At 42.3% G+C, this 21,015-nt stretch overlaps 1 protein-coding gene across 1 annotated transcript; it reads right to left on the reverse strand.

The window, feature by feature from the left end:
• Positions 1–5,725: 5,725 nt before the first annotated feature.
• lbx2 (ladybird homeobox 2) lies at positions 5,726–7,714 on the reverse strand. The gene is made up of 2 exons (XM_029512990.1): positions 7,326–7,714; positions 5,726–6,672 (listed from the first exon to the last, which is right to left on the reverse strand). The coding sequence occupies exons 1-2, from the start codon at positions 7,648–7,650 to the stop codon at positions 6,206–6,208; spliced, it is 792 nt and encodes a 263-aa protein (XP_029368850.1). The 5' UTR covers positions 7,651–7,714; the 3' UTR covers positions 5,726–6,205.
• Positions 7,715–21,015: the final 13,301 nt, after the last annotated feature.

Consider the following 21,015-nt stretch of genomic DNA (forward strand, 5'->3'; position numbering starts at 1 on the left):
ATAAATTTTAAATGGGAAATTTAATAGTTTGCATCATTTGCTCAAGGTACATCTTTTTTTCCACATGAACGAATCTGCTGAAAAACTAAACAACCCAGAATGTGTGTGTCCACTGAGGGATGCTGGAGGGGTGGTTTTGTTATTTTTGTCATTAAACCACACAGATTAACGAATGATGCAGCAACTTCCCCCTCCTTGCACATCTGAACTACAGTCTGTCACGTCAGATGTCAGCGTTTTTGTTCAGAAGCAGCATCAGCCGCCCTCATGTAGAGCTTTGGACACATGCTCCTGGATGCCCCAGTGATGAATGATGATGCCAAGTATGCAGTAAGTAAAATGATGCAGTTTAAATATTCTGTTTCGACATGCAATGCTCTGTTTTCCGCTTAAAGCGGCTAAATTCAACCAAAGATTCACACGTGTGCAAAATAAGTAAAAATTAATTCTAACAATCACAAAAAACCAAACTAAAACTTACATGCAAGGCACTGAGATATTGTTGCATAATTTTGTGCCGTTGGCAGCTGTTGCTGCCCTGAGACTGCGGATTTGTCCATTTCAGCTCTACACATCTGGACACATTCCTCTCTGTGAAACTGCTCAGCCTCTGTCAGGTTTCCTGGGGACTGTGAGTGATGTTGAAGTGTGGACTCTTTACTTGGCTGGTTATTGTTGTTGTTCTGAGGCCCGTTTCTGTCCAGCTTTGGTTTCACATTTGGAGTTGTCTTATCGGAGTAAGGTCCTTTCCCATGATGCAGTGCTGTTGCAGTGTGCAGCAGGTTTTTCCTTGTTGGATTTTTCTGCACTGATTTCATCTTTTCATTGTCCTCGGGCCTTTACGGGGGCCGCTGTAGGGAAACGTCGTCCCAGAAAGTGGCTGCCACCACCAGTAGCAGCCTCATTATGTTGTGTTTCTGTGTGCTGTGCAGTGCTCTGATATGTCGATCTGTCCGAGCAGATCTTTTGGTGGCCTCCTTCAATGGTGCTTTGCTCTGATATACAGCTGTGCCACATCCTTAGCATTTTCGTAACCCCTCTATAATCTGAGTGATATCCGCCCCTTAGGAGTCTTGTATCCCTCCCTTGAACTTTTCTGTGCGTGCATCACAGATTTTTTTTGTAATATTGTGTTGTGTTGACAGTTAGGCCTTTTTGTTTTGCGGGTTTATGATGTGATAACTTTGGAAAACTGCAGGCCTGCTAGTGATTTAAGTACATGTCAAAGCCAAATGGACAAAGATGCGATCTTGCCTCACCCGTGACCACTTATTTATCAGCAGGAGTACACAAAAAGTACCGAACTCAGCTGAAGGGTGGGTCAAGGACGAGGCCGATCCAGCTCGTACACGTTGAACTTGAGTTCTTTTCTCTGAAGTCTGGTTTGCGATGTTTGATTTTGATTTCCCTCTGAGTGTCCTTTTAGTTTATTTTGTGTTTTATTGTTCTTATAAAAAGACCTTTTTGTCTAAACAGTGTTCACGAAATCCCACTCAAGCCGCTGTGATTAAATGTTTTGATAAAAACCTCCATGCAGTGCAAATACTTTCCATAGGTAACAAAACAATTTGACCTAGAGGTCTATCAATAGCTGTCTCAACTTTTTATAGGCACTTGTGTATCACTTGATCTGTCTTGACCTACATAGTCTATGAACTGTAGGTAGTAAACGCCTCTTATAGTTATTTTTAGACAAATTAAACATGGACTGCCTGCATGTCGAAACTCTGAAGATTAAAAGGATGAAAGATTATTATAATTTTTTTTTTTTTTTTTTGTCAGAAGGGGAGCTTTACTGATCTCCCTGTGCGTGTCCGTAAAAATTGAACACGGGCAAGAGAGATTTTTAAAAGATTGGCGAAAGCTGTTGCGGCTCAGAGCGGTAGTCCTGACTTTTTGTCTCTAGTATGAGCCAAGCCCCAAAAATGCTGGAACCTGCATTTTGAATAATGCAACTCAATAACATCTATCATCGGATCCCGTCTGCCAGATAAATGCCCACATCTTTCAAACTCCATACTCCCACTTTGTCAGGCAGGGTTTCTGCTGTAGATTTATGGCCTGCCAGCCCGGTTGGAGATAACCCTCATCTTTTTTTGTTTTCTTTAGACTTTTGAGAGCTCCCTCCAGAGCCAGGACGAGACAACACGCACCTCTTTTCACAGGCTGCCTGTGCTGCTCGTGGCGTGTAAATAGAGCTACGTGTGTAAAAAGCACTTGGGTAGTCTGCCTTTTTAAGCAGCACGGTTGCCATTACAAAATGAAAAAGCAGCTAAGCCGACCGGCATTCCAACTCATCTTTTAAATGTTTATGTGACACACTAACTGCACTGATATTTTATTGCTCGTTTTAGGGCCTGTATGAAAAACATTGGTAGATAAACTTGCACTCTGCAACTGTTGAGGCTTAACAGGGATTCTTGTTCTGACTCAAGATTTTGTGCAAGACACAATCTTCTGTTTGTAACAGGAGAGACTTAGAAGGTCTTAATGTAACCTCAAAACCTCACTGGTTTTGCTTTTTTTGCAAAGGCAGTCCCCGCTCCTGGACACCAGGTGGCAGGCTTGGCGCTTCTCAGGCATTAGAGACAGAAGGGGCAAACTTTGATGTGTGTGATCGAGTCCAGAGTGTAAGGAAACACTCTGATAACCTGACAGGGGCTGATAATGTATACAAGCCTTGTATCTTATTCTGTCTGTGCTCGCTCTAAGTGGGCTGTGCCGCAGAGGCCAGAACATTTCAGCAACACTTCAGGCGACAGCTTCACACTCAAACACCACACTCAAAGAATTTTTAACACTGAGTAGGTAACACCCAGCTTGGATATGATTCCTCTGCTATAGGAAGAGCAGCGTCTGCGTTTATGGACATTAAAGGTCAAAGGTTAGAAATGGACTGTAGATTTCGCATCTCCATCAAAGGCAACGCAATATTCCATTTTAGTGCAGAGGTCAGTAAACTGAAAGGCTAAGACAACTGGAGCGAAGGCTGAGGGCGAGATGCAAGAAATAAGGATGTCTGTCGAAAGGTTTAAACTCAATGAAGATATTTCAATAATTCCCCGTTAAGCTCAATAAAATCGAGAAGTTAATATAAACCTTTGGTTGCTGTAAACCAGACCCTGTGGCCAGTGTTTCCAAATGAAAAATAAAATGACCTCCACGATGAGCAGCAGCAGCAGCAGCAGCACATACATTATAAACCTGAGCATGTCCCTTCAGGGCACTCTTACTTTGGAAAGAAAAATCACCTAAAGCTGTGACTTTAGTTTTTTTTTTTTTTTTTTTTTTAAAGGGGGTTTCTATTCCAGCTTTAGGTCAGATTGCATTTGGTCTCTTTCTCCACCGCTGACCTTTAATTGCTCTCATTAAAATATAAATAAAAACATGGGCCTGAATGCGGCCTCAGAAGGGGGCCAGTGATTTTTTTTTTTTTTTTTTTAAAGAGCCACCGGCTCCTCTTAGTAGTTCAACCTGTCTTCCTGAGAAACATCTATGCTTTTATTCACTCTTCTCATCCACTGGGAGACTAAATCGATCAGTTTTTGATCCACTAATTCATACATATATAAATCAGCAATGATTATTATCTTTAATAAAAACTAGTGGTTCGTTTTGGAATTGGTTACTCGACCAATATACCATATAATCTAAAGTTTCAAATTAAAAGAATCCGATGAACCTTAAAGGAACATCATTAAGGTAAAAGTATGGCACAGTAAAAGATAAATGCAATTCCCTTTTTCCTTTTGAAGTCTGTCTATCTGAAACGGAATGACTGAGGAGGTTTAACTTTTATTTAAAGCTCCATCCTCCGTGTTGTAGCCGCTGCCACTTCACAGTGGCTCCACAATAAAAGGCCTGCTTGACTTTTCAACCTTCACGATTCCAGCCGATTACTTCTATTGTGAGCACCATCCTGCTCTGCTTCTGTCCCCCCCACCCAAAAAAAAAAAAGGCCTAACGAGCTCTTTACTTCTCACCTTCACAATCTCATAATTATTCATAAAAAAAAAAAAAATCGACATCATTTTTCTTTCCATCACGTTTTATCACAGCAACTGGTGTCAAAATGTATTTTTTATGTTTCAAACTAACTTTATCATTACATAAAAAAAAGAAGATAATTTAAATTCGTGTTTTTCATTAATTTATTAAATAAATAAATGTAATGACCAGAAGCTGAAAATATAAATTACTTAATGCATTCTTAATATCCACAACAATGCATAATTTAAATAGACTGCTAATAACGCAAGGTGCTTCTGTTCAGGTTACATACAGACTTCAGAGCAGCAGCAGGACTCTGAGCTCATCTATTTATTTATATTTATTTATTTATTTATTTCAAAATAACAATCTAAATCTCAGAAACTGTTTTATTTTAGATTAACCACCAGTGCTCAATCTAAATTATTCCGGGATGGGGGTGGGGGGGGGGGGGGATAAGAAAAACAACAACAACAACTCCTCTTAAATCACTGAATAAGAAGAATAACATCACCCTCCCTTCCTTTAGACACACACAGACACACACACACACACACACACACACACTGATCCCGTTACAAAACTGTTGCAAATGGTCATCCAGCAGCAGCAGCAGCAGCAGCAGCACGTCGCATTTCCCCAGCCTCCCATTCAGGTTTATTCATTAGGATCCTCACACCAACCCATTTGCTATTCATGGGAGGTTTCTCTCTCTCTCTCTCTCTCTCTCTCTCTCTTTCCAAACAAACCCAAAGTTAAGAGTGGCAGATGCGTGCCATTATTGCCCACGGCTGGGTGGAAGCTGTTTTATGTCAGGCAAAGGCGGGTTAACCTAATCAATCATGTCGACTAGTTGTGTTAAAGACGATTCATAGAAAGGAGGAGGAAAACATATGGCGTAAGGAGGGGGGGGGGGGGTCCAAACACCGCAGCCAGACCTGGACCTTCTTGTGACAAGATGTATTCAAAGCCCGGCCAAAGAATGGCAATAAAGGCGATGGACGGCTGCTAATTGAAGTCATGGCACTTAAAGTCTGAAAGCAGAGGTTAATTATTCAGAAGCGGCCGGTTTTTTAACCAAGCAGGACCGATACTTCATGCATTCCCTCCATCCCAAAGGAGAAATCCTGCAGAGAGCATCAACGCCCAGCATTCCTACAGAAATCTGCTCACCTTAACGCACCTCCCAGCGTCGAACAGCTTCTTCGGTGCATTTTTATTTTTATTTTTTTTTGTACTTTGAAATATGAATCACCTGCCCTTTAAAGAAACCCCATTCACCTGTCCTGATCGTAATAACGCACACTTTACCAACCAATTTTAAAATGAATCATTTCATGAACAGTCACACATCCACCCGCTACAGCAAAGCTCCTTGAAATATCATATAACCTTTATTTACATAGATGCTGATTAAATAGAATGTTACAATAAAATTATCGCATAGGATGTTTTTGTTTTTTTTTTTTTTAAATCTATATACACAACTCAGAGCGTGTAAAAGTTTGCAGTCGGTACTAATAGTGTTGCCTCCCGGACAGACAGGCCTGCGAGCTGGCAGATACACGTTTCGCTCAGGACAAAAAATAAAAATAAACAAACAAACAAACAAAAAGAAATCGTCTTGTAACGGTGGGATGGGCTGTGCGTGGAGGAAAAAAAAAAACCCCAAAGGGATGGAGAAAGTTCATTTAAATATTTGGCAGACGAGATTCCTTAAACATAAGGACGCGAATAAATTGCAAACAAAATAATAATAATTATAATAATAATAATAATAGCAATAATTATAATAATAATAATTGCACAGCTTTCCACACACCCCGTCCCAAAAATAAAAAACAAAACGTTAAATATTGAAATGTTTACACAATTTCTGTCTTCCTGTACCATAACAGTTAGGTAGTTCTGTCTTAAAGGAGAAAGCAGATATTCCTCATTACTGTGGTGAGACTTAAAGACAGACTTGGAAGGCTTTACAAGTCCGATTAATAAATTAAAATGAAGGGAGGGAAAAAAGAGGAGGAGGAAGAAAAAAAAAAACTTTTCCTGAAATGTTTATTTATGTGTATATTCTCCTTTTTGTCAATATCCGTGCAAAAGTTTGGGAGGAAAAAAATGCCCCTGTTTTTGATATTCTTTTTGTTGTTGTTGTTGTTGTTGTTGTTGTTGTTGTGTGTGTCGCTGCTTATGAAAATCACAAGCCCCCTGACTGTCAATCGTCCACCTCGATCTCCTCGTCGTCCTCCGAGAACTCATCCGTGGTTTGGTCTCTGGATGAGGAGGGGGACTGCGGGAAGGCCCGGTGTCCTTGCGAGGTCGGGGAGATGCTGGGCGACCTGGCGTCGGGCCCCCCCCCACCCTGAGGATCCTCAATGTTGTCCATGCTGACCAGCTTCTGCAGCGTCTGTGGGGTGATTTTCTTTAGCGACTCCACGTCCGCCTTCATCTCCTCCAGGTCCCTCTTGAGCTTGGCCCTGCGGTTCTGGAACCAGGTGATGACCTGCGCGTTGGACAGCCCCAGCTGCTGCGCGATCTGGTCCCGGTCGGCCGGGGAGAGGTACTTCTGGTACAGGAACCTCTTCTCCAGCTCGTAAATCTGGTGGTTCGTGAAGGCCGTCCGCGACTTTCTCCTCTTCTTCGACGTCTGCCTCTGTCCGAAGGCGTTCAGGTGCTCTCGGCCTTGGAGAGGTAAAAAATATTTAAGGACAATCAAACAACTTAAGAGCCAGTGTTCCCCCCCCCCCCCCCCAACAACAACAACCACCACCACCACCACCACCACCCAGCAAACTGGAGCAGCAACAGAGGGCACTGCAGAACAGGCCTCGGCTCTCAGGCTCGGTTCGCTGTTTTCCTTTAAAGCAAATTATTGTATTTTTCCTGCACTTGGTCTAAAAGAGAAACTGAGGAGCCCATCTGGATCAGGAGATCCTGATGGATCCGGCTGATCTAATAATTCACCCCTGCTGTATTTACTGATCAGACAAGAGAGGAACCAAATATTTTCGTTTTCTTGCACCGGTGTGTCATTGAAGATGAATTGTGGATTTTAATCCCGCACTGGCTGGTGGACTTTTTTTTTTTTTTTTGACAGATGTACATCAGCCAGTGTTAGCAGCTCAGGCAGAGCACATGGATGCGCATTTCAGAGCGCTCACGTCTCGTTTCCATCGAGCCTTTCTGACTTTTGGTGTCCAAACACCAAAGTGTCAAAACAAAACCAGCTCTCGGCCACTTCAGCTGAGAGACGGGTCACCGCTGTGCAGCTTTAAGGTGCATTCACGTATTTTTTAATCAGCCTGAAGAAAAATAAGAGAATGGCAGTTATTTACCTTCCGCCGCCTGAATAACGCTGACTTCCAGACCCTTAAACGTTTTGCTGGCCAGCTCCTCCAGCGCGCACAGCGGCGAGGAGGGAGTGGTGATCCCGTTCCTCCCCGAGTTAGAGCCCGTGACTTTCTCCAGCGCCCTCGGCGGACAGATACTGGCAACAGTCTTCTTCACCGACGGCTTGTTTAGGATATCCTCAATGCTGAACGGCGTTAAAGGCTTGTTGGAGTTGGCCGGCGGCGGCAGCTGGTCCAAAGGAGCCCGTCTCCTCTCCTCGCCGCCGGACTGCAACACAGAACCTGCCTTCATGTCTTTACTGGAGGTCATCGCAGTCCCGGATAATCGCTGCTTCGGAGAAAACTTGATTATTTCATTCAAATGGTCGTTGTTGTTTTTGTGTTTGTTTGTTTGGGGTTTTTTTTTTAAGCGTCCACGCTGGTGTGTTCCTCCGCTCGGTCCACCTCTATATTTTTGACACCTTAAAAGCCGAATGTCGCAACTTAGCTCGCCTGAGAGCTTTCCTCCAAAATAACCATGCTTCGGGCGTAGTTGCGGAGGCGGCCGGACTGTATTTCCCCCCTCAGAGATTCGCAGTTCCTCTGCCAAGCTCCATGTAGATCTTTAGGAAGTAACAGACTGGAGGGGGGTGAATCCCTGCAAGGCTAAAAAAGCTGTCCCAGGCAGCGAGCAAGAGAAAGCGACTGCTAACGAGTTATTGTTGATTGGGCGAAGTTCAATTAGAGAAACACTACACTACTTGCTGACCCGCTGCTGCGTCTTAAAGGGCCGGACCATAATAACTAATTGGACGTGGGGAATAGGAGGAGTCTGCTGCTGCTGCCTGGGAGAAAGATGCCCCCCTGAAATGTTTATGCATCTGTTTCCCTCTGCTGGTCTGCTCCTCTAGAAAGGGAGAGTTTCATGGCCACTAAAATACTGCCACCAGCATCTTTGCATGATGGGAAAGTTTGCGAGGCACACCGGGGCAACAGTGGTCTCCAGCCAGCGATGCAATTTAAATGATGATGATAATAATAATAATAATAATAATAACAATAATAACAATTTTTGGTGCGTAATTACGCACCGGGCGTTCTGCGTAAATGTGCGCACTGGAATATTACAAATAGCCACAATGAGCTCATTTGCTGAGCTGATCCTGAAGTCTGCAGAAATATTTGCCCACAAATAAAAACAAACACGACAGCTGGTGGGTTTTACACACATAAATGTGTATATAGAACTTGATTATGTGCATAAGGAAGATGTCGTTTCTGGAGCAGAATGCAACATGTTATTATTTTATTTTGAAGAAATGCAGATCAAAGAAAAAGAAAGCATTTTCAGCGCTGAATTAATTGTTAGCTCATTGTTTTTCTTTTTTTCTTTTTTTGGTGCCATGTGTTCCTTTCTCTCTGCTTGTTAAATTACCCCCCCCCCCCTCCCGCAGGTGAGATCCAGAGTTACGGTGGAATTTAATGCCGCACCGTGAAACAGGCGTCCAACAAAGGTGACGCCGCGCTGTGGCTCAGTCTGAGGACTGAGGGTGTGAATTTTAACTGGAAGAGGTTCAGGATGGAGAGAGAGAGAGAGAGAGAGAGAGAGAGGGGGAGAGAAAACCGGAGGAACGAGCTGGACACCGAGGGAGGGCAGCAGGTACGTTTGTTTAGAGGAAACACAACTTGTTTCATTTAAGAAATTTAACACGTTTGGCTCTTGGGAACGTTATTTGTTGTAATACAGTTTAGAGATTAGACAGGACCTGCAGGCAGAACGAAATATGCACTGGATATGTATCAGGGAAAAAAAAATTATGAAGGCTGTAAAATGTTTTTCGTTTGGCAAAAAAAAATAAAATAAAAAATGCGTTAAACAAAAAGAAACATCACAACTTTGAATTTAAAAAAAAATGTATTTCTTCACACCAAAATGGAACAAAACCTTACCCGTGATAAGGTCACTGAAATAAATATTTTAGCAGTCTGAATCCTAATCTCCCTGCCAGCTGCTGCCACAAGAGGTTCAACAAAACAAACGCCGCATTTTTTCCTTTAAAGAAAAAAACATATATATGTATGCAACGACAATCAGATTATTATGAGCCGTTTGGAGGAGGCCGCCTGCCGTCCAGGAAGCCACTGCGGAGATTCTTGTGCCAACTGGAGCATATGGTGACATTGGTTTGGGGACAGAGTTATAAAACAGCAGGAGATTCTATTAGCTGCCTTGGAGGTCCACCCTCTGTGGCTGCTTTGAATATATATTTCTCCACGAGCAGAAGTTTGTGGGAGTAAATTCAGTTTGGGGATTTGGACAGGAACAAAGTGCAGGTAGCCGAGAATCCAGCCTGGCCTGAGCTGTTGTTATTAATATCACACTGATTCTTATTGACTGCGACGTTTTAAGACCTGAGCTGAATTCAGAATATTTAAAGCTGGCATTTAAAGCAGGCTGAAGCAAGCAGTGATTATTCTTTATTACTTTGACTTTATTTTTTTTTTTTTATTACTATTAGTATTATTTTGCACGTTTGCCTCATAAAGAAATTCCCCTAAAAAGCCTTTGGTGTGCAGAAATAACAGAGATGGGTTTGGACAGATAACAGAGCGTTTTGTTCGATGTATGAGGCAGTTATGAGAAAGAGGAAACCTCTCTGCTGATTTTTATTTCACCGGTAATTTTATAGATCTGATCTCCCGGAGGAGAAACCTGCACCGAGCTCGGCAGAGCACCGAGACCCTCACTGATGTGGTGTGATTATTAACCCTGAAAATGGGCTTTAAGAGCTCCCCAAAGAACAGCCCAAATGGGCTTAAAGGTCTGAAGTGAAGCTGGACTGAGTGTTTTTTTTTTCTTCCTTAATTTAAACGTTAATTAGAAGCAGAGCAGCTGACATCATCAATCATCATTTCTGGGGGGATTTAATTGGATGAATTGCTTCGCCTTTACGTCCTATCACCGCTGGCCCCGTCACTCCTCCCTGAAAAAAACAGTGTAGAATTTTAGTTTTCTATTATTATTATTATTATTTTTATTATTATTATTATTATTATTATTATTATTATTATTATCAGGTACAAGCACATCTTCTCCAGTTTATTCTCCGCCACCTTTAAATTCCCCTGCTCTCCTATAAATAATCAGGAGGGGACCAGCTCATCTTGTCATCCTTTGGCTCGATGAAAGAAAAAAAAAATAAAATAAAATAAAATTCAATAAAATTAAAAATCAAAGCAAAAGGAAATCGCCCACCCTGTAAAGGTCAAGCCTTCCTGTCATTAATCACCAAATTAAATCACAGCGTACCGGAGCGACTGTCAGGGAATGCTTCTGAAAGTCTCCATCTCTCCCTCCAGCGCAGAGTCGGATGAGGCGACGACAAATGCAACAACTGCAACAATAATCCCTGAAAACGTAATTAGTTACAGCGCTGTAACGCGTTACCGACAGCCGCTGCTCTGCAGGCACGGACATGCAGCTTTGCACAAAAAAAAAAAACAAAACAGAAGCATTAGATGTTCCTGCAGCAGAGAAAACTGTGTTTTAACGCATTCAGGCACATTTAGATTGCTTCATATCGAGAAGCATAAATTGTGAAATAAAACCTTCAGTCATAAATTAAAGATGATTTAAATTATATTTTAAAAAGCCATTCACAAAATATATGACATCAAATGATGAGGAAATAAAATATCCTCTAAGGTCAACATCCTTCACAAAGGGGAGAAACACAAATCTGTAGAAATAAGGGATTTTATTTCTAATAAAAAATAAGGTGATTATTAAATCAGAGTACCACAGATTATTTCAACCTCTTTGGATAGTTTGGCGATTGTGTTTGAAATTTAGTGATGATTTTATTAAAAAAAAAAAAAACGAATTATGAACTATTATTTAGGCTCGTTTGTGTGTGTGTGTGTGTGTGTGTGTGTGTGTGTGTGTGTGTGTGTGTGTGTGTGTGTGCTGCTGTTGCAGAGTGGCAGCTCTCGCAGCGCAGCGTGTCGTCCTGTATTATGAAACAAAACAGCTGTAAACGCCTCTCAGTATAACATGATACAGGGGAGGGCTGCTCAGGGCGCTGTGGGTGTGTTTGTTTCCATTCTTAACCGGCCTGTTTCCACTGTAAAACACTCTGCAGCTGACTGAAGGGCTTAATGAAGGTGTGTGTCTCTGTGTGTGTGTGTGTGTGCGCGCGCGTTGACGGTGCATCATTATACATCTAAACTCAAATTACCTTAGAAAGTGTCCCTCTCTCTTAAATCATTTTTTTATAGCAGTAATAGTTTTTGCTGGAGACTTAAAATAAATCCTTATAGAGTAAACAAACAACAACAACAACAAAAAATAAATAAGATGGAGGTTGTTTTTTACGGTTTGAAATTAAATAAAAAAAAAAAAGAAGAGAAGACAGGACAGATTGCAAATTCCCATTTTATTTTATTTAGTTATTTATTTGTATTTATTTATTTCCAACATCCCACCTGCCTCTTTTTTTTTTTTTTTTGTGCCATCCAGCCGTGTTTCCGGTTAATAGAGCGGACAGCCTTCTTTTCCAAGCCGTCCCTGAACGCACCGATCGACGTCTCCGTTTCCCCGCCGGGACGCGCAGGTGTCCGTGTCCGTTTGGAGGTGATGCAGTGAGCTCTCATTGGCCGAGGCTCTCCGTGACATCATCGCCGTCGTCATCACCGTCGGCCTCCAGTTGCTCTGAGGAGATGGAGACGTACATCCCTCAGACTGACACCTCGGAGGGAAAACTGTTGCTGCTGCAGCCAGAAATATTTAAATCCAAGACAGCATCCAATCAAAAAGCCGGAACGTGACATCAAGAGACGTCACGACTGACCAACCAGCCTTTTAATCACTTCCGGATCGATAACATGGCGGCAAACTGTGACAGTGCCAAGTTTTGAAATTACTTGAAGAGTTTTCTTTTTTAAACGCAGAAAATTGATATCTGAGCAGCTGGAGCCGGAGAAGTTTGGCTTGAAAAGCATCAGAAATATTCAATCGGATTTTAAATTCATTATTTATTTCTCACTCTTTTTGACGCCCATGTGAGCTTTAAAGTGCCACTAAATGAAAAGCAGCTGCTGTCAGCATGCACAGCAAACACTAGTTTTTGTGTTGTTGGACATTTGTGCTCCATCATGCAATACACAGCTGTACATCATGCACATACGCACAACTGTAGAAAAAAAAAAAAAAAACAGTTTTCCACACTTTGACTGACACCTGTGAGTTGCACAATTTCCTAAAAAAAAAAAAAACTAGACAAAACAAAACACCAGAAACAGTAAATGAGGCCAATTAAGAGTGTCAGCATCATGTGTGAGTTTCACAACTGTCTCACAACTTTCTCACAAATGGATGAAGTGAATGAACTGATGCTCCACCGAACACATCTCTCTCTCTCTCTCTCTCTCTCTCTCTCTCTCTCTCTCTCTCTCTCTCGTCCACCGATGCACAAAGATTTCCCAGCAGGTCTGCAGAGATTCCCAAATAAAACAGTCAAAGCTTTTCCAAGCCCCTCCACCCCCCATCCCCCTCTCACGCCTCATCACAAAACTACTGCAGAGGTCTGTGGCATCGTCTGGTTTCATGGCCGGAGATCCCGCTTGCTCTCCTGAGAGTGGACTGTGGTCGTCCCCGACACGCTGTAAGGGGCCGCCGGGGCCCATTTAGGGCCGCAAAGAAGGATAGATGGAGGCTAAAAGCAGGATTACAGCATTAGGGCTGAATGTTCCTCCTCTCTGGGTCTTGATTAGCCTCATTTCTGTGTAATTAGTTCACTGACTGGAGGTGCACGGTGTGGAATCTGATACCAGACAGTAGATTTATATTGTTAGTGTGTGTGTGTGTGTGTGTGTGTTTAATGTTTGTGGCCTGAAGCCAGTTCACCCACAACCCTAAAAAAAAAAAAAAGCAATTAAAATGACCAACGATTGTATTATTTCATTAGTGGTTGTAACAAATAGTCTTTGTTGGTTTGTGTGAACCTCATCTGATGTGTGTTACTGTAAAGACAGCATGAAGTTACAGCAGAGGTCAAAGTAGAACTGAAAAGATCAACATTTTATTTTTCTTTTTAAGGCAGAATTTGAACAAATATGACAAAAAAGACGTTTTTGTTGATATTCAGTCATTATTTCGTATTTTTAGAGGGAATATTTAACATTCGGTGTCTCATCAAACAGGCCTTTTTCTGCATTCAGCAATTCAGCGTCGAGTCAACATGAACACAGACGGTGCACACGGCCAGATCTATTTATAGGCGTCGATGGGAGTCTGCTGCTGAACTGCTCTGCCATCAGGGACGACCACAACATGACCGCTCCACAGGCCGGCGTGCCGGGCCGTAACTATAAGCGCTCCAAAGCAAAACATTTGCATCAGTCAGACGTTAAATAAAACACCGATGTTTTTCTGTCTGTCAGTATCAGTTCAGCAGATTCTTCTCCTGCCTGTGCGCTCACAGTGATCCCGTCTGAAAAGGAAAAAGGTAACTTTAGATACAAAAGCTCATATGCTTCTCATATTATGGAAAGATATTTCACTTCTCAGATGTTATCAGAGATGTTTTCCTTTTTATTTGGCCTGAAAACTGCTGTGAGCATCTCTCTGTATGTACACAGAGAGATGCTCACCAAATGCAGCTCATGTTGTTGTGTTTTGTTGGTTCTTTATTATGTCACTTGCTGTTCGTGAAGCACATTAACGGTTGTTTCAAACACCGTCTGCACACTAATTTAACAAACTGTTTAATTGTCTCAGACTTGTATTTATGTGTTGCAATTAATCCAGCAAATCACAGCTCTGACTTTTCAAAAGCAAATGTGGAAGCATGGTGACGCTGGTTATTGGTCCATCAGTTCCGCAGATTTAACTGTTAAATGAACCAAGACAATGTGTTTTTCAGGAACACGGCTGACTGCAGGATTCAGCCAACATACAGTTTCTTTTTTTTTTTTTTTTTGAGTTTGAACTTTTTCCAAGAATAGGGGAGAAAAAAAAAATGGCCTCTGTCCAGGGCTCCCAGGGCCTATCTTCTCATGTCACTGTACATATCTTGGCAAATGAAGACAAATGCTTGTGTGAGCACATCATGTTCCAGGGGAGCTTTCCACAAATTAATCACTTGCAATTCTAGCCGCGTCCACTTGGGCGCCCGGTGAGTCCCTGATGCGACGTCTGAGGGGTAATGAGGGGCTCATCGTCGACCGCTACGAGCCCGAGTCGCTCCTTGAAACGAGCAAAAAAAAAGAAAAAGAAAAAAGAAGTGAAGTAAGCGAAGCCACCTCTCTGGAGGGCCGTCCTTTACTGGGGATGGTGTGGCGCCTTGACCTCCAACATCACCCCCTCCACCAAGTCTTCTTCTCCCTCCTCACATCAGGATTTCATTAAGTGGTGAGCAGAGACCCCCACCACCCCCACCAATTCGCTCCACTCCATCACCACCACCACCACCACCACCGCCGCCGCCGCCGGCCCCCTCTTCCTCCTCCTTTGCTCTCTCCTGCACCACTTTGCTCCCAAACCAAATGAGGAAATAGCTCGTCTGGTCGCTGACAGACTCTGGGTTTGGCCGTAAAGATAAATGACCCAAAGTATTAAAGTTTAACACGTTGACAAAACCCACCTGATCTGCGGGATTAATGCAACAAAAAATCCATCTGTGGAAAAAGGAGCGGTGGGGGTTGGGGCGGTGGGGTTAGGAGGGGTGACAGAGGGGGGGGGGGCTCACGGGAGAGTAATAGCCGGGCAATGGGAAGGTCAAACAATATTTAGGATAAGTACATATCCAGGGCTGAGAGGCAGAGGCGTTCTGTCTCTGGTTGCTGTACGTCATGGTTTGGCAAGTTCGGCACTTCCAGCAGAGGTGAACGCACACAACAACGCCGAGAACAACACATGCACAGTTAAGACTTATGATGCTTAATTGGGTCAAACGAAGAACACAAGGAGTGCTTTTACTTAAAATCCCATTAATAATGTGATGTCATCCGGAGCAGAGGTTCTGTTTTCCAACCACAACAAAGTGTCAGAAGAAACTTGAACACGCTCACTGAAAATCCATTATCAGACTGAACCCTGATACAAATCAATATCTTATCTTTGTTCGATTTAAAGACACCAAATAGAGGCTCAAAATACTGCTTAAGAGCCGCTTTAAATACAAAGCTATCACGTCCAGTGTTGGCCCAGAAAATCTCCCGCTGAAGCCCAACGTGGATCTGTTAGTAGATATTCAGATGCGTATAATCTGATTAGGCCTTTAATCAGAATATGAGGTCATCTCTGAGTACATTATAGATGTGTTTATGGTCAGTGCCTCTTCATTTCTCTTTGTCCCAGTCCAAAGTTGAACAATCCCCAAGGGAGCACGAGCTGATTGAGTTTCTATTATCTTTCGTTTAAAGCTGAGGCTAAAGGTGAAAGCGCTGTGTGTAATTTACCTGCAGAGGACGGGACGGTGGTGGGAAACGTCCAGAACCAGACGGCTCGTCTTGGCTGCTTCTCTGTTAAATGGGCCTTTTATTTCAGCAGGTTCAACAAAACCCAGTTATGAGGGTGACTCATAACTGTGGAAGGTGACTTTTTAGCTCTGTCCCACTTCATAATGTTCGAACACAAGAATAATCTGTTTTAAATAGACAGACAGATGTGTAGAATTAGAGCAGAATTTCTAAGTATAGTAATAAAATATAGTAATTAATTAAAATTGTATTATGAAGTTGGTCATTAATTAGTTTCTAATGTACTCATAACTCTTTACAAACACACCACAGTGTGTTGTGAATAATTTCTAAAATAGTGTTTATTTCTTTACTGTTTGTAAATACCAAGGGGGGATGTTTAAACTAAAGTAACATCTTCTTCATGCTTTCTTAAACAGGCGCCGTCTACGAGCCGATCTGAACTCTGAACACACTTTTGTGACGTCTCTGAACACAACCTGTTAGTGTGTGTTCGGCTCAGCACGTATATACGACGCTGACACTGATGAGAAACAAAACTCCTCAATGAGAGCTCGTCATAATTCCACCCCGGCTGTGCAGAGGACATTTATTTATGACGCATGTGTGATGTGAAATATGAATAGTCTGAATGCAGAAACCTCTTCACACCCCAGCAGGATAAAACAAACACGGTGAGTTATTGGGAAATACGCTGCCGTTTGGTCTAAATTGTCTCAGAAAATTATGAAAGCGTCCACATAGGTGAAATATAATCTGCTAAACCAAAAGAGCATCGCAGCACAGCACTTTCTGGAACCTGTGCGGATATTTGGAGCCAGCTGTTAAATCATTATTATTACCTTCTATTTTTCACACAAGATTTAAATTGAAGTTACTTCACTTGGAAGATGTTCCCTCCTTTTTTCTTTCTCTCTCTCTCTCTCTCTCTCTCTCATTCCCTCCACTTTTCAAAATCCCGATAATGCGCAGGAAGTTCGACCCATCAGCCAGAGAGGAAAACCTGTGCGTTGTTAGAGCTCTGCTGACGTCAGCCTCTTTTTAAGATTTACACCACTGGAGCCGTCTTTGGATCATTTCTGATGAAGCACAAAATAAGCAGGATGGTTATTGTTATAGTTTGGGACATTTGAGCTCACAGATTTGCACCTTTTGAATCATAAATAAAAAAATAAAAAAAACACAAAACTTCACATACAAAGATGTGACAGGGATTTACAGTCGAACCGCAGAAGAAGAAAAACTAAAGCAGTGATATTGAATGAGTTATTCTGTTTTTTTTTTTTTTTTTTTGTCTGGCAAAACATTCATAGTTTTCCCAGACGGCAACACTCTCATCTGAAATTCTCCTGTCTGCCCTCATTTCTCAGGTCGAGGTATTTTAATATAGACGAAAACAGGAAAAATAGAAATTGGAAAAAAAAAAAATGCAGAGAAGCATAAATACTGAGGGAGTGAAAACACTAAGCGAGGTCTTGGCCCGGTCTCTGTCCATAACTTAGTCTGTCAGGGCGGTTCATAAATATTAAGAATAGACTCACACTCCATTGCAACCCTGAGCAATGAATCCATGGAGGAAAACTCCTGCGTCTTCGGACTCTCAAATCGTTTGCATCTGAGTTTTCCAAATCAGCATGAAGACAGATTTGGACTCTAAAAGCAACGCATAAACCATTTTCTGTTGAGAAAATGAATTCATCTTTATTCAGTGTTGATGAGCAGTAACTTTACCTCCTTGTTCAGGCGCGGCTCCGCTAATCTGATGCTGATTTAACTGAGCTGGCTGTCAATTTCTGAGCATTTCGAGTGGGTTTGTCTGACGCATGATGAAGTGATCTGCTTTGACTTTTTCCGCGGGAGTTTCGCTCTCTCCCTCTCTGTTCCCTGTAAAACTCCTTCTGCCTGCAGAAATAGAAAGTGAGGGCAGACAGACATGCACGCGTTCACCATCACACGCTTCCTTTAAGGTTTTATTCTCTGCTTCAGAGCCACTTTCATATATCTTATCCTGTTATGACACAGCTGCTCTCATCGCCACTTTAGCTCAATTATAGTTGAATTATTTCTTTTTTTTTTTTAACCACTTTATTCTTATTTGTCTTCTCAGCTGACGCTTCAAAGATTAAAACGAGCAAACGCAAACTAAGCGGCCTTCAAACCAAATAAAGTTGGATTGTTAGAATGTAAATGAGCTAAATGTGCAGAAAGATGTTGTTTTTACTTCAGTTTTTCAAATTTCTTTCCCCCCATTATAGAAATATTTGGCATGTGATGGAAGGAGCTGATCCAGTGGCAGATTCACAGTTCTCACGTTGGTCTGGACGTCGGCCCAGTGGAAGGCGAACTGGAAGAAAAGAGGAAGTCTAAAGATATTAAGAAATGAACGGTCCTTAAGGTCTTGTTAAATCTGCATGTTGACTCTAACCACATCAGCCTTCTCCTCCCCGCTGCTCAAACTACCATAATAAACGGGTTTAATGACTTTACCCTCCTCAGTTTCTCTTCGGTTTTCACGCGACAACAAAAATAAAAGTTGTTTTTTTTCCGACTGCTGTGCAGTTTTACGTCTTAAACCGACATGAGCCCAGATGAATCTCCAGCTAACTTTTGTTTTCCACTTTTCTTGTTTAGATTTTATTTGTGGGAAACCGTGGCCTCCGCACTCGACTTCACAGCCCGAAACAAAAACGGCGTAGCTCACCTCAAAAATGATGTGGCTCGTGTTCGACTCTCTACTTTTACGATGTAACACGCTGTAATTTAAACCACATTCTCTGTTTACACGCAGCTTAAATGGACTTTACAAACATGCGACCACAAAATTCAGGGATGACAAAGTACTAGAACGATACCTTAATTATTCTGTAGTTAGAATACATTGAAATGATTTCAAATAGAAACAAACTGGCTTGAACTGGCAGATTCGGTATAAATGACATATTACAAAAAAAAAAAAGCTTTTGAAAATGTTTGATGTAGCTTTTTTTTTACAGATTGAATGACTTCTTGTCTTTTATATAAATGTAAGTGGATGTTGAGATATTTTTACGTTTAGCACACATCGAACCAACCTGGTTTTTGGGGTGCCATGTGCCTTCGAAACCTGAATTCAGGTTTTGTTCTCTTGTGATCCGATCAGCTCAGATAAATTTTTAGAGTCAAGTGTGAACAGGGCACGATAAGTGTTTGAACAACAGGAAACTCCAATCTGCATTTTTCTCACACCCTCAGCAACTTTGAAAACTACAAGAGAGAAAAAAAAACAAGCAAAAAACAGCACAACACTTCAACACAAATCAGTCAACTTTGTACCCGCCCCTCCCCTTTTTTTTTTTTTTGTCTCCACTGGATGGACACCCTGTGTGCGGTGGCCGTGGCACACCCCCTCAGTGACCACGTCCACCATCAGCAACCAGAGATGAAACGATATGGAGATTATCAGGACAAAAAGCCTCCCAGCTTGTCACGGGATGCAGAGCGTATTGTACATCCACATGTATTGAACACAAACCTGTCACCGTCTGTGACAGCCCCATTCATCACACACAAAGCCAATCCTGTCAGCAGCACAATGCGCTCCATCCATCCCTCCTCCCTCCCCCTCTTCTAAGTGACAGCACTGAAATGAACATTAGGACACCCGGGTATGTATTCAAATGATTTGTTTTTTTTTTTTTGGTTTTTTTTTTGGTGGTGGTGGGGGGTTGGTGGTTTTACTTTCCTACCAATGAAGCCAATTTCCAGAAACTAATAAACGCAGGAATTATTTCAGCTCAGAAAAAGGGATGGGCTTCGTCTGGCTGGAACATCATGAGGTCCCGTGGGTGGCTGCCACGGAGGCTTGTAAATCTGTTATTTCACAGGATGAACACCAGAGAAGGTTGCACTGTGAAGCTCCTCACAGGCAGCCGGAGAACTAACGACGACCATCTGACAGAAATATTAACGGGCGGGGGTCACTCGCAAACCGAAACCATAAAGCCAATTAAGTATCTGAGCACAGACTTATTGACTGGATGTTTTCAGTCATCACAGTCACTCAGACGTTTTGGGTTTGGGGTTATATCACGATTGTGTGTATTTTCTGCTGAAGGTGGCCACTCAGGCTGCATTGTGGGCGAGAACTTAGCTCAAAGTGATCTCCCATAAGTGGACGAACATTTCCAGATTAACGCTTTAAACCAAAACTTTTCATGTTCTTTCATTACAGGTGTCCGATCTAGTCTCTGCTCGCCACCCAATACTGCGGATATTTTACGACCGGCATCGGCCATCGGTTTGTGAGCTGCTGTTTTGAAGGCTTAGTTCCTAATTCAGTCATCCATCATCATCTTGGTTTTTTTGAAAACCACAAGAAAGCGCGTTTGGAGGCGAGGGTGTGGTAATGCATGCTCTGCTTTATGCTTTTTTTTTTTTTAAATGAACATGAAGCACATGAAGACTTTGAGCTGTTGATTAAAACCATAAAGTCATTTGGAAAATGTTTACTAAGTTAACAACTCAAGTGACATGAAGTCTTGGCCGTTTTGATTCGCCCTCCTTAGGTACAACGCAATTTTAAGGCACTTCAGTACCAAAAAGCATTGTGAACGTTCACGTGGAAATGCCTTTTGTCCATAATCATTTCTTTCTATCATCAATTATTAACTGTGTGAATAAGGAAATACAAACTGCAGCACAAACTTAGATGTAACAGAAGGGAGAAAACATTTGCAGAGTAAAGTTTCCAAAGTTAAGCGATGAAAAAGTGATGTTGCTTTAGCTGCTTTGAAATTTCTGCTGAATGTGCAGACAATGAGCTCTGATACTGAGGAGAACGACAATGTTTTATGTTTCCTGTTGTCTGAATATTTATGTACAGCATCCATCCCCGGAAAGAGAGAGTTCTGTTCCTTCCTCCGGAATGTGGACGACGTCCGTTCGGCCCAGTTTGACTTTTAAGGGCAGGGAAAACGGAAAGGAAGGAGCTGCGGCCGCGTCTCGGCATTGTAGGTAAGTGAAGTTCTTACATCGATACGTCTTTTTCATTAAAGCCCTGTCCACAGTGGCTTAACTTAACCAAGAAAGATGACCGCTGGAGACGTCCAGAGCAGCTTTCCTCGTCCCATCTGCAGCCCAATCTGTCCTGGCAGCAGAGTAAAGTCTATAGCATGTGTGAGTTTTGGACCTTGTCGGCGTGCCTGTGCTGGTTGTTATTTGCTTGTGTGCGTCCTGA

This window comes from Echeneis naucrates, chromosome 10 (assembly GCF_900963305.1).
Source record: "Echeneis naucrates chromosome 10, fEcheNa1.1, whole genome shotgun sequence".
NCBI classification, from domain to species: Eukaryota; Metazoa; Chordata; class Actinopteri; order Carangiformes; family Echeneidae; genus Echeneis; species Echeneis naucrates.